Source organism: Chiroxiphia lanceolata, chromosome 21 (genome assembly GCF_009829145.1).
Source record: "Chiroxiphia lanceolata isolate bChiLan1 chromosome 21, bChiLan1.pri, whole genome shotgun sequence".
Classification (NCBI taxonomy): Eukaryota; Metazoa; Chordata; class Aves; order Passeriformes; family Pipridae; genus Chiroxiphia; species Chiroxiphia lanceolata.
Genome location: NC_045657.1, coordinates 4,751,339 through 4,765,198, shown reverse-complemented (window position 1 = coordinate 4,765,198; position 13,860 = coordinate 4,751,339). Strand labels below are relative to the sequence as shown.

Below are 13,860 nucleotides of genomic sequence, written 5' to 3'. Positions count from 1 at the left end.
GTAGCTGTAGCCTTAACGCAGGGAGGGCAGAGGAAGGAGGTTCTTGAATGCTTCACCTCTGGAGGCCAAGAGTTCAAATTTGCTGTGGGTCACACATGAAATGAGTTCGGCGGTGTCCTCCTAGTCTCTGTGTGTGACACTTTTTCCTTACTCTGAAGCCATGGCCTGTTTGTTGCATTGGTTCACTGTCTCAGGGCTGTGTAGAGCTGAAGCAGCGGCCAAGGGGTGCTGCAGGTCAGGCCCAACTCCCTTGCAGTTCACCAAGAGCGTGATTTGAAAGGGGAACGTGATCTTGCTGTTTTCTGGGATATTTTTTCTCCTTTGTGGAGCTGGGTCGGTGTCCGGGGCTTTAACACATCTCGTGCTTTGCATAGCAGGGATTTAAAGGCAGCCAGGGGGATAGTGGCATTGACTTGAGCGCGGAGTCTCGGGAATCCTCCGCGACCTCCTCTCAGCGCAGCTCTCCATATGGCACCCTCAAACCAGAGGAGATGAATGGGGCTGGCCTGGTGGACCCAAAGCCTGACTGCCAGAAGGAGCAAGTGCAGAAGCAATCTGATAAAAAGGTAATCTGGATTTGCAGCCAAGCCAGAGCGCAGAGCGAGAGACCTTGTGAAGTGGTTATGTTGTCCTTGATAGCATTTTTTAAGGCTTGAGATCGGGTTATTCGGTCTTTGTGTCTCAGCCTCTCTGCTTTCCTGTTAAGGATTCAGATCAAGGCTCAGGACAGAACAAGGAACACAAGCCTGGACCAATCGGCAACGAGCGCTCCCTGAAAAACAGAAAGGGTTCGGAGGGAACGGAACGGCTGGAAGGGAATATTCCCCCTGTTAATGGGGTGGAAATTCACGTGGATTCTGTACTTCCTGTGCCACCCATTGAATTTGGAGTGAATCCTAAAGTGAGGATTGAATTTAATTTTATCTTCTTGGTGATTTGAGCTTGTTGAGACATGACAGATGGTTTGAGGCAGAAGAATTATTTAGAGGAAGCATCCAGCTGTAGATTTGCCTTAGAACTTCATTGCTGATACAAACCAGGTACTCAAGGTGTCTTGGGAAACATGTAGTATCCACTTGAAAATACTGTCCCAAAGACCAGCTGGTGTGGTAACAGAGGTGAGGGGAAAAATTATGGCCATCTGAGCCTCCATGTGCCTCTGGGGGTTGCCTGCTGCTGAGTGCTGAGAAGTGTGTTCTGTTCTCTTCCAGCAAGGCTTTACTGGAAGACAATCTTTAGTTTGTAGTGTCATGATTCAAGATAGAGTCATTAACCATGAGAAGTGGATGGGTGGGCCCATGGACCTGGATTTGAATTTTGTGTGTTTTGCTTTTTCAGGACTCTGACTTCAGCTTGCCACCTGGTTCTGCCTCTGGCACTGCAGCTAACCCTGTCACCAAATTGCAGGATGCCTTGGCCAGTAATGTAAGTATTTCTTCTTTTTGGCATTGATTCATTGGAGATACTCTTTATTTAAGCCTCAGTTGCTTTCAAAGGGAGCACATGTATTTCTGCAAATGAAAGTTACTGGATCAAACTGATGTTTAAGTGGAAGCTGGTATAATTCAGCATAGAGGGGTGTCCTTGCACAGAACCAAACCTTCATTTATTCTGAGAGCAAAATGGATCACAGTTGAATGTGTTACTTGACTCCTGCAGTAGCGCTGGGGATTGAATCCTTTGAGGTGTAGTTACAGGAGCTGCCAGCTGAGGCTCTGCCAGCCTTGGTGGCTCATGACATTGTCCTAAGAGTTTACAAATATTCACCCTGCACAACTCTCCCCCCAGGCAGGGTTAACGCAGTCCATTCCCATCCTGCGAAGGGATCATCACCTCCAGCGCTGCATCGGCCTGAACCCCATGTCCTTCCCCACTGCAGACCTTACTCTTAAGGTAAGCAAACTGGCATGTATGCTTGGCCTAGGTGTGGATCTCTGTGGGCAGAGCAGTGAGGGTGGAGAGGTCTTTCCCAGAGTGTTCTGTTAAGTATTGATAAACCTTTAATTAGCTCCTGTAAAAGTTGTGCATATCTGCTATTTGATGTGAGTGCAAGGCCCTCTCTTTCAAGTCCTGGATGCTGAAGTCCTTGCTAATTGTAGAACAAGTGTAACAGAGCTTTCCTATTATTCCAGTAGCTGGGTAGGATGGCTGGTCAGTGATCCTGGGTGACTGATGGTTTAAAGAGGGGGAAACAAAAAAACAAACAAACTCCACCCAAATGTACAAACAACAGCAACAACAAAAAACCAAATAAACCAGAACACAAAACTCTACCATCCCAAACCCCAAAAGCTCAGCAAGTACCAAGGGGTTTGAGTGTTTGTGAAGGATGCTTGTCCCTTGACCTGAGACCTGCCAGCTTTCTACTGTGACTAGACAACAATGAATTTGAGCTCATAAGTCACAGGAGCAACTCTAGGCTTTGGTATTGTCCTCCCCATTTGAACTGTCTGTAGTTATTGTCCTTCATTTCCGTAGATGGAGTCTGCTCGTAAAGCTTGGGAAAACTCTCCTAGTTTACCAGAACAGAACTCCCCAGGAGGTGCAGGCTCAGGCATCCAGCCTCCTTCCAGTGTTGGAGCTTCCAACGGCGTCAGCTACAGTTCTTTTGGTGGAGTTTCTATGCCTCCCATGCCTGTGGCATCCGTAGCACCTTCTGCATCTATTCCAGGTACCTGCAAACTGCAGCAGCAGCATTTGCATTGTTGGGGTGGTATCTGGGAATCACCCTCTGATTCTAGTAAATGAGAACACAGAAGAGCTTCCATGTAAAGTAACTAACTAGCTGGTGTTAAATGGGTTCTTAACAATTCAGCCAAGACAGAAAGAGGAACTGTCTCCCCACGTTGAAGAATGTTGAGTGTGACTGGTGCAAACTTAGCACAAGGACAACTTATCCTGTGTAGTGGCAAGTTTCTCTGATGTCTCAGTAGATCTTTCTTATCCTTACCCCTCAGTAGAATAGAAGGGAAGAGACCTATGGCTGAGAGACTTCCAACAGTCCTAATATCAGTATCAGCCATTCCTCTGCTTCTTTTGCCATTGAAGTCACAGGTTCTGAGCACCTCCTGCTCTTCATATGTAATAACAAATTGCTAAGAGTTCACAGAACTCTAGGAGGTGGGAGGGTGTTGCTGTTCTTGAGTTAGAGGAAAAGGTTAAACTCAATCATGTTAGATAGTGTGTATAATTAGGGAGAGCATCTGGGAAGAGCAAATGTACTTGGAATTTCTGACTCCTGGGTCCCAAAGGGCTTCTCATGTGTGCACTGACTTTCTCATGTCTCAATTCAAGAATAGAGTGGAATGTGTAGTGACTTTGTTATTAGCTTCCATTGGGAAAACAGATTGTTCCAAGTCAGGTGGCTTCCTTCCTCACCCACTCTAATCTTGGTTCTAAATCCCATGGTTCAGATCTGCAGAGAACCACAGGAGTGGCACAGCAGTTACTAACTGGTGCCACCCTTGGGGTGAACACAGCTTTTAGATCTGTTGTGTGAAGGTCTCAAACACCATATATGCTCTTTCTGTCCCTCCCAGCTGCAAAGATGAGGTGATTGCAGAGCAGGTTTCTGGCATTTAGGAACAGTTTGGAGTGTAGTTCACCAATTCCTGAACTGTTAGTGTCTGACTCTTTTGTGGAGGTGGGAAACCTGGGTACTATGTATTGACTTGCTGAGAGCTTGGAAATAGTCTTGACTTCCACGTTTCTAGAGTGTGCCTGTATCTTCCCTGTACCTTGAATTTACAGCCTGCCTTCTCTGATGTTCAGGTAACCATATTCCACCCCTGTATCTGGATGGCCACGTGTTTGCAAGTCAGCCCCGCCTGGTCCCTCAGACGATACCTCAGCAGCAAAGCTACCAACAGGTAAGGGAGCAACACAGCTTGCAGATGGTTTCTCAGGGAGTCTTCAGGGTGGCATTTAAGAAATTAGGAGTAATTTATCTGTATCATAGCCCAGAGGAGCTTGGATGTGGCTCCCTTTAGGTTCCTTGAATGCTATTTCCCAGTGCATGTCAGAGTTAGGGAAACTGAAGGGAGGGAGTTGAGGAGTTTTCCCCCTTTTGTACCAGTGCCCTTGGACTGGGTTTAACTGAGGCATCTGTGTGAGGTGAAGTGATTTTCAGTAGATTCCACAGCCAGTCAATACTGATGAGTCATTTCACTAGTAAATAGGGTGTTGATAGTGTTGGGAGAGCCCCCTTCAAGGTAAGAGTGCAGGCAGGTGAGAGCTGGGATTGTCAGTGCCCATCTTGTGTGTGGAGCATGTTGGTTCCCTCGTATGTCCATCAAATGCCTCCTTCAGGCATCAACCTCTTGGAGCCTCTGCAGTGTTTTCCCTGGCAGAGTGCTGCAGTTGTGTGGAATGATGCAGGGGCTGGGTAAAGGCACAGGGTAGGTAATTTTCAGGCAGATTGACTCATGGAGAAAACTGATGGATTTTTAACAGCCTGGGACAGTTTCTGGCTCCTCTTTTACCTTAGTCATACTAATTTCTTCTGCAGGCTGCTGCTGCTCAGCAGATTCCCATTTCCCTCCACACATCCTTACAGGCCCAAGCTCAGCTTGGGCTGAGGGGTGGTCTGCCTGTTTCCCAGTCCCAGGAGATGTACAGCTCCATACAGCCCTTCAGGTAACTGCTTTCAGTTTTCATTTCCTTGTGGCTTGCTCTCTTATGTTCCTGATGTCTGTGTGCATTGATCAGATATTCCACACTCACCTTTTCTTTCCTGTTAGTTGGAGTGATGTTTCCTTTCACCTGGGCAGTGTTAATAGGGGAGAGCATGAGCATGAGAGTGAAGTATCAGAATTAGTCCTTCAGTGCCTCAAAAACCTAAACACTGAGGTTTAAAAAAAAAAAAATTATTTTTTTTTTTTGCTAAGAATTTTGGAATCTTTAATTCCTGATGTTTTTTCTGCTTTGCAAAACTGCTGCAGACTTCTGGTAACCTGAATCCTCCTTTAACTACCACTCCAGAGGTTGTTGTGCAGGATATTGAAACATAAATTTTGGATACTACACAATGTTGTTCTGTTGAATATTCCTGCAACACGAGGACATGGTTGTAAAGGCTTAAAAGTGGAAATAAAAAACTCTTGTAACTAAAATGGAAAGTGGTATCGCAGCTTATTTCTAAGCTGTCAGTTTAGTAGTCTGAGAACTGATGGCAGGCCAGATTTGTTTTGACAGGGTGTGTTTGTATAGTCTCCAAAAGTTTTCTGCATAATGACTTGAGCGTGTTTCTCTTCTGCAGGTCTCAGGTGTATATGCACCCCAGTCTGTCTCAGCCCAGCACCATGGTCCTGACAGGAGGCACTGCTCTGAAGCCTCCCTACTCTGCCTTCCCAGGCATGCAGCCCTTGGAAGTGGTGAAAACCCAGTCTGGGTCCCCCTATCAGCCCATGAACGGAAGCCAGACACTGGTTTATGAAGGGCAGATAAACCAGGCTGGTATGGGAGCCTCCCAGATGATGGACTCTCAGCTCACCCAGGTTAGGAGCAGGGCTGGCCAGCCACTCTCTTGTCCAGGCTTTTTCACAGCCACTTGTCTCTGAGAATGGGTTGAAGTGGTGTTTGTCCTGATTCATGTGTCTGTGTGAGCTGAACTCTTTGCAAAGAGGCAGAAGATTTCCCTGAGACACCCTGTTCTGTGAACCATTGTTTCAGACATGCAGCACCTTATTTAATGAGATTCCTGCTAATGCCTTGTCTGTCCCTGCTGAGATGTGATTTTGTAAGTCGGGAGTCAAACCTTGCAGTGCTGCCTGCATAGCAGTTGTCCTAAAAGTACCTCTTCTGAAAGCCAAATCCCAGTCATCTCCATGTTTAACTCAGCTTCCAGAGTAACTAGGAACTTGTTTTAAAGGCTCATCCGTCTTCTCAGTTCATTTCTTATCCAAGTCTTATTTACAGCTTCTGCTGATCTGTTTGGCAGAAACTTAACAAGAATTTCAATGTGTGAAAAAGTTTTTCTAAAGCATGGTTCACATAAAGACATTGAATCCTACTGTGAGCTTAACTGTGTTTGTGGACATGTGCTGCGAATTCTGGAGAAGTTTGATTCTTTTATTAAACTCATCTTAACGTTTGTTTTGTGCAACATGTTAAGGTTTATTTTTTGTTTCAGAGGGATTTTTATGTTGTGACTGACGTAAAGAGTTAATCCTGAAAGTAACTTAGGTGAGGAAAATACAGAGAATACTGGCAAACTAAATATTTGAAGAAATGGCCGATCAATCATAAGCGAGTAACTTGATCTCTTTTGCCAGCCTTTGATTGATATATTTATTTATTTCAGAATGTTGTCTTAGAAAGTCCCAAATCCAGCAACTGTGAGAAAATCACAGGGAACGGGAGACAGTCCTGAGCTACATTATTTTTTTTAATTACTCTTAATTGCTACCATCATTGGTTTGAAGCTCACTGCAGAACATAGAGCTGAGCTCCCTGTCACTTTTTGGGGACTGAACCCTAGTGACTGTTTTGGTGTGAAAGTATAGGAGACTTTCTGGTTTGGGCAGTAAAGGTGCAAACAAAATGCGTGACCTGAGCTGTCTGACACTGCCATCGTAGCAAGGGAAGATACACCTGTGCAGTGACCACGAGGAGGACTGGGAAACTGGGCTCTAGGCAAGGAGGAAAGCCCTGTATCCAAATGCAGTTATGTTAACTTAATGGCATGTTAAAAGCCCAGCTGATAAGGGTGTTGGCAGCACTGCCAGAACATCCATTTCAGTGTGAAAGTCCCTCTTTTGGTGATTTGTATTTATTCTGTGCCAGACTGCACTGCTTGGGAGCTTCCTTTAGCAGTGCTGTGCTTTCAGGGTGTTGGGAGGCAGTGTGTCAGACACAAGACTGTTGCTGCCATTAAGGTAACTGCGTGTCCTTGTCACACAGCTGACAATGCCTGTGCCTGGCTCTCAGCTCCCTCTGCCCCGCTACGGCTCTGGCCAGCAGCCCCTGCTTCTACCACAGTCCATCCAGCTTCCTCAGGGGCAAAACCTGCCTGTGGGAGCTCCCCGAAGAATCCTGCCTCCTGGATCCCAGCCTTCTGTCCTTGCTGCCAGCAGGGAGGTAAGGATTAACTCCTGGTGCTCATCGGGGCATTCAGTAACCCCTTCTGTGTTGAAGTTTTGCTCCTTGTTAAGGGGGAGAACAGCTTGTTTGGGATCCTTGAACATCCAAGCCAAGGATTGGTGTTAAACTGAAGGAACCCTTTACCCCACATCTCCAGCGTGCAGGCCAGCAGTTTTCAGGTTTTGCTGCTGGTCACCATTCTGTTTCCAGGGAGCCACATCCTACCTTGATCCGGTTTGGAGTCTCCAGTTTTATTACATGTTTACACAGGTTTCCCCAGAGTGCTTGAGGGGTGGTGAGCTCCAGACACAGTTGGAATACTGCCCAGATATTTCACTCTGTTGTGAAGCTTGTCCATTTGAGTAGGTATATTAATGTCATGTCTGGTTTGATGGATTCGTATCATAAGTTTGTCTATTATAGGGGAGAGAGAGCATAGTAATTAACTTCCAGGTTCTGTATTTGCTTGTGCTGCTGGCTTGGTGGTTTAATACAAACAGATTATTTCACTTACCAGCCTCACTTTCTTCACCTGAAAAATATTTCTTTTAATGGGCACAATGGGGAGAAGGGCAAAGATTTGGCTTAAGTGTTTATCTGAAGTAACAAGTGACTTATGAAAGCAAAGATGATACTCTCTCTCGCTCATTTTCCTCTGTAGTCCTCCCAGATGGAAATGAAAGGGTTTCATTTCTCCGATGGTAAACAGAGTATGTCCTCTGGAGGGTCTGTACCATCACCACATACCTACAGGTGAGATGTTTACACCACTTGGGCTCTGTAGTCAGGATGGGGGAGAAACAGCGTCTCCCTTTGCAGGGATGTGGTTTATGTATCATCTCTGTACAAGATCCACTTGGGTTTTCAGGTGTGGAGTGTGCTTACTGCAGTCCAAATACGTGTAGCAAAATGCATGATCATGACTTCCATTTTGGGTTTGGGCCAGTGTGGGAAGTGCATAAAGGTACTTGTTCACTGAGTCTCAAAGACAGATTGGAATTGGTGCTTTTATGTATTCTTGTGAAGGTGGAAAATTTGAGGGTCATTGAACAAATTTTTTTTGATTTCTAGCATGGTCCTCAAGATAGGGGTGCTCATGTCTAGACATACCAGACCTTCAGGTCGTGGAGGCTTTTGGTACATGCAGTTACTTCATTTTTTTTTCTCCTACCCAAGCCTTGTGTTGCCTTTTAGAATGTGGAGCTCAGTGATTTGCACAGCACAGACCCGTGCCCTGTCTACTGCTGCTTTCTGCTGTCTTTTTTTTCTTTCACACATGAATAAGGTTCTCATTCCATTGTAGAATTTACTCCATGAATGTTGTCGACTCTTCGATTTCCAGGCCTAGCTCTGCCAGCCCAAGCGGGAAGCCGTCGGGACCAGCAGTGAGCATGGGCTCTGTGCAAGGACACTACGTACAGCAGGTAGGGTGCTGGAGTTCTCTGTGCAACCAAAAAGTGTCTACTCTCCTGCACTGCCTTGGGCTGCAGAGGAGAGGCAGCAAGGCCTGTGTGCTGAAGCTCGATGTGGGAGCTGTTATTTTACCCACAGGGAGAGGGGGGTAGGTGAGTAGAGTCCTGGAGTAATGCTGTGTGATTTGAAAGTCAGGAAAGATGAGAGGATTACCTACTCTACTGTGGAGTTTTTATGGGTTATTTGCATTGCCAAACATGTGAGATACTTTAAGACTCTTAAATGTGAGGTGTTTTAGGAGCAGATTTGATGCATGAACGATGGTCTGCCTGCCTAGATGTGTCTGTCCTAGCTAATGCTTTGGTTTTGTGTGTCAAAAGGCAAAGCAGCGGGTGGATGATAACAAAGCCAGTCTGGGAGCAGTGAAGCTGCAAGAAACAGCCTCCTCAAGCCAGATGAAGCCAGTGCGCACAGGAGCGATCAAACCTCAGGCAGTCAAAGTGGAGGAGAGCAAGGCCTAGGAGCACCTCTGATGCCCAGCTGGTCCTGCTGCCTGAGAGGCCCTGCAGCTTAGACTGGACCCCACTGGATCTCCTGAAAATCTCACCAGATCTATCCCCACCCCACACTGACTGACTACAGCGACATCATTCAAACCCCTCTCCCAACAAAGCAGTTTGAAACAGTGGATACGACATTGACCTGCTTGCTTTAAAACAAACCAATCATGTGACTTTTAAGTGGCTTTAGCCATTTTTTTTTTTTATTTCCCCCTCCCCATGCCCCATCCACAGGTAGCTGTGATTGCTCACTTGGCAAAGCCCATCCTTCTCCTTCCCTACTTCTGTCTCAGCAGAGTGGCAACTGGGGGAGAGGGGTTAGTTTGAGGTTTTTCATTTTAAAGGCAGCTGAGGTTTTTACAAAAAAGCTGTATCTTTGTTTATAGCAGAACTTTTATATGTTCTCTCATTCCCCCCCCTTCTTTCTGCTTTCCTCATTCCTTTCAGAAAAGAATTCCCTTCAGCTAAAATGATGTTCTGACAAAACTCTGCTTAGTTTTGTATATGGTTCTGTGCTACGTTGAGAGTTTGAGTTTGTTTGGGTGTATTTCCCCAGATGATTTAGCCTTTGACTATTTGATTAAAAAAAGAGGACAGTTATGGCATTTGTTAATTTTTCGGTATTTTTGTTTTAAGCTAGAAGCAGTGCTTGCATTAGGAGTAAATGTGTACTAAAGGCATATAGTAGATCAATGCATCAGTCCTGAAACTTGCACCACTTCAATGTAGTTTTGGGGTGTCTTGTACACAACAAAATGTGGCATTTTCATTTTAAGGAAAAAAACCAAACAAACCACCAAATTTCTGTTGCAAGTTCATCTGGATCTAGGTGTTTGGTTTTCCCTTTTTGTGGGTTTGGGATTTTTTTTTAGTGACTGCCAAACACACACACCAAAATGTAAGTCATAGATTTACGAAATATAACATTTGTTAAAGAAAAAAAAATTCTCATAGCACATGGGTCAGAAGAGTTGGCTAAAGCCAACGGGTCTGTATGGACTACTTTTTGTAGTTGTGATGCTCGAATTCTTCGTGTCTCCTGCGACTTGTTCTATAGTGTGTTCATCCCTCGGGGCTGTTCTCCTAAGCTTTGCTCTTCTCCCTTTTCCCCGAGTCTTGCTTTCCGTTCCTCTCACTCATGGCTTTCTGTAAAATTTGCCTAGAAGCACGTTGGTAAGAGAGCCCCTCTGCAAGGCAGCCATTTCAGCACATTTGGAACCTCCTTTTTTGTGTTGGAAGTACTTGGTTACAGAGGCAGTTTGGAATCATCCTTCTGCTCCTTCCCCGGGTGAACAGCAAAGGGTTCTTTACTCCTGATGCATATAGTGTGTGTACAGCATTGTCACCTCACCACTCCTCTCCAGTATTTGATGATCTGCAAAAGGAAGATCCCAGTGGGAGAGGTTGGGTTTTATTTCTCTGGCTGTTTGGTTTTCATTTGTGTGTATGTGTGTGTGTGTGTGTGTGGCATGTGTGTACGTAGATCTTTTAGGATAGACTTAACAAGTCCCTGAAAGGGCTTGGAGTCCTTCACCTGACGGTAGTGTTAAGTAAAAACTACTTTCAGCTAACTTGGTTTGTGTTGTTTTAGCTTTTTCAAAATGTAAAGTAGGCTGGTCACTCTAAAGTGAGGGACAGAACCATTTTTGGAGGTGATCGCTTGCTCATGGGCTGTGCATTGGCCTCTGCTGGGTGGCAGAAAGTCATTTGGTGGTGGTTCCAAAGAAGATATTTTGAACAAAGAATGTATTTGGGAAGGGATCTGAAAGGTTGTTCTTGTTTCTTCATTTGCTTTCCTCTCCCCCCCCCCCCCCTTTTCTGGAAAAGATCCTTTGTAACTTTCTAAGGATGCATTTGAAGTTTTAAGCTAGGCATAAATATGATTTTTATACAGTAGCTTTAAAGAGCTTAGAAACCTAAACTAACTTAGACATAGTAATGTCCCCTCTTCACAGGTGTCCCCATTGATCATGGCAGAGAACCCGAAGGGAAAGGGATAGGATGGTACTTTAAGAAAAAAATAAAAGCTCTTTTTTCTTAGGTTTTATGGTTTTTTAATTTCAGAGCAGAGTGTGCCAGCATCTCTCTAGCATCCTCCTTAAAGTACAGGGTTTGAGATTTAGCGACAAATATTCCCCCGACCTTCAGACATATCCCAAACCTGCATCCTCATCTGCTAGTCCTGCTCCCAATGTTTTCCAAAGATTGCACCACCAGTAAGTCATCCCACCCTCCTTTCTATTTTCTCCCTTGAAATATCATGAACAACAGAATTGTCTGTGGGTTTTTTTAATTATCCTTCTGCCCAGCTGGCCCTAGCTAATATCAGCCCAGAATCTAACTGTAATGGCTAAAGAGACTTACCTGAGCCCCCTTCTTCTCATCTCTTCCCTGCCCTAGACACACTACTTCAGCTTTACAAAGACACTAACCTCTTTCCTCCCACCTGTATGACTTTGGAGTGGTCAGACACGTTGGGAGAAACTGGGTTACTGCTAGATCCAAGTTACTGCAGTCCCTCTGGTGTAAATGCCATCAGAACTACAATACTTCCTGTTGGAAAAGGTCACCCTTGTTTCTCTTTTAACCCCTCCATTCCTTCCCCCCAACAGAATAAAACACTAGAATTTATTTATACGTATTTGATGTTGTAGGTCTAGGTGAAAAAGTAATTGTTTCACTGCTCTATTTATATATTATGTCTGAATTATTCTGTGCAGGAAAGGCCAAGAAATGCATGTGAGCTTCATTCCATTCCTCACCTTTGCGTGACTGTCAGCTGCAGTTAGCAAGACTCTCTCTCACTTTAGTGGAGTTTTGTGTGATGGAAAGCAGTTTTAGAGCCCAAATTTCTACGGTGCAATATCCTTCTCTGGCATATATATTTTCGTTTGTTTGTTTAAAGCTAGTCCAAGGTTAGTGCAGTTTGTGGTGCTCTGGAGTCAAAAGGAAAAGCCTCTGATTCTCAAGGAACAGAAATGCCAAGGGTGCTGGTACGCTGATACAAATCCGGCTTGGGGAGGAGGAGAGTGGAGATGCACAGAAATGTGTTGATGCAGTTGCAGAGGGTCCTTCTGCTTAAGGGTTTGGGCCCTGATTTATTCCTTTGTGAGTTGCTTTTTGACTGGAAATCAGCTACCAAATTGCAGGCTCCTTGTGCTAGGGAAGGTGCAGGGTGCAGTGGGAGGGAGAGGTGGAATCCACCTTCTCAGCAACAGTGGGCGAAGCAGAAATATTCAGAGGCTGACTTTGCTGCTGCGTGTCCAGCAGAAGGTCTGAAGCACGTGTGTGATCCACTCTTTCCCTCAGTGATTCGTGGCCAGCAGCTGCACTCAGTGCTGCTCTCCTCACCTCACCAACACCTCAGCTGCTGTTGGCTCTTAATTCAATAACAAATATTGAAGTTGTGGGGGGAGGCAGGGGAAAAAAAAAGGCACTCCAGTTTATTTTTAAATGACGAGTGGAAGCAGCACAGTCACCAGTGACACCGGTCTTGCTGTTGATGTCCCATCACTTGCTCCTGGCTATGCCAGCTGTGCAGTGTCAGCACCTCTGGTTGTGTTTGCTGCCCGTTGCCCTCCCTGTGCGTGTTGTGCTCACGCAGAGGCACTCACTCCATCAAGACCTTCCTTGCAGGAATGCTGCAAAGCTTCGAGCTGCCCTGTGGTTCCTGTGTATTTATAGGTTTAAAAATGAGCTGAGCAGTTTTGCTGTGTCTCACCTGGCTCCTCCGTTCACTTTGCAGCCAGACCCCTGCATGTCAGGATCTCCCTCTGTTGCTTTTTGTTAACCCTCCCTGGTTAAGCACAGATTAATTCTTTGTACCACGGGTTATATTTGACTCAGCAGCCCAGTTTACTCATAAGAGAGTTGCATTTGGGAATAAGAATTAATTTACAGGAGGTGCTTAGTTGTGGCCCATGGGCAGAGCAGGTGTGTTTTGCTGAAGCGATGTAACTGGAGAGGCAGCAGAGTCCGGCTGGTTTTTGTTGTTTTAGTCCAAAGACCAACAGGTTTTTCCCAGTGGCCACAAACACTCCCTTGGGTTTAATAGCTTGTCCTGGCTGCTCCAGATGTCCTTGACTGTCCCCCCAGGAATCACAGCTGCAGCAGTGAGGCGCTCACCCTTTAGCATGTCTCGAGGCGTTGTCCTTAGCTGGAATCCTCCCTCTGGTTCTGTATAAATTGCATTTGTTGTTTCTCAAGGGGATATTGTCCTCCTTAAAGCTTTTAACCTCATGACCTGTATAGTAAATTTTTTTTGGCCTTTCCTCTCTTTGTCTTTTCATGTAGACCAGATATTTGAAAGGGCAGACGATGGATAATTGTGTAACGTGCAACCTGTTTATATTTTTTGGAAACTTTTACTCGGACCGGAATTCGAATCACGGAATCACCAGGCCAGTTGCGGCACACTCTTTATTGCCCTTCTCCTCGTTTCAGTACCTATTGTTTCTCCTTTCAAATATGTGATTGTATTAGCTCTTTCCATATGAAAGAATTCTCCTTATTTAAATAAAAAAAAAAATTAAAAAAAATAAAGCAGGTTATGCTTTTCTCAAAAAAATCCCCAGTCCCTTGTCTCATTGTTTTCGTTAGAATTTCTTCACAGAAGGGGTGATTGGACAGTGGGATGGGCTGCTCAGGGACAGGGTGGAACCACCCTCGCTGAGGGTGTTTAAGGAACACCCGGACGTGGCACTGAGTGCTCCGGTCTAGTTGACAAGGTGGTGTTGGGTCATACGTTGGCCTCAATTCCAACCTAATTGATTCTGTTTAGATACTTGGGGGTTTTTAGCTTGAATGA

The 13,860-nt window shown here is 45.3% G+C and overlaps 1 protein-coding gene across 8 annotated transcripts in view; it reads left to right on the top strand.

Annotated features, from left to right (window-relative positions):
• PRRC2B (proline rich coiled-coil 2B) overlaps positions 1-13,620 on the top strand; it is a 45,514-nt gene extending 31,894 nt beyond the window's left edge. For 4 of the 8 annotated variants that reach the window (XM_032708071.1, XM_032708068.1, XM_032708066.1 and 1 more), the window contains exons 21-32: positions 375-566; positions 707-901; positions 1,339-1,425; positions 1,789-1,893; positions 2,479-2,671; positions 3,772-3,869; positions 4,508-4,635; positions 5,258-5,495; positions 6,901-7,077; positions 7,742-7,833; positions 8,384-8,504; positions 8,874-12,906. In XM_032708071.1, coding sequence (XP_032563962.1) covers positions 375-566; positions 707-901; positions 1,339-1,425; positions 1,789-1,893; positions 2,479-2,671; positions 3,772-3,869; positions 4,508-4,635; positions 5,258-5,495; positions 6,901-7,077; positions 7,742-7,833; positions 8,384-8,504; positions 8,874-9,014 — 1,767 coding nt within the window. In that variant the 3' untranslated portion in view covers positions 9,015-12,906. Of the gene's footprint in view, positions 1-374; positions 567-706; positions 902-1,338; positions 1,426-1,788; positions 1,894-2,478; positions 2,672-3,771; positions 3,870-4,507; positions 4,636-5,257; positions 5,496-6,900; positions 7,078-7,741; positions 7,834-8,383; positions 8,505-8,873 lie in introns of all 8 variants that reach the window. The other 4 variants (XM_032708067.1, XM_032708074.1, XM_032708070.1 and 1 more) reach the window with 4 other exon arrangements.
• Positions 13,621-13,860: the final 240 nt, after the last annotated feature.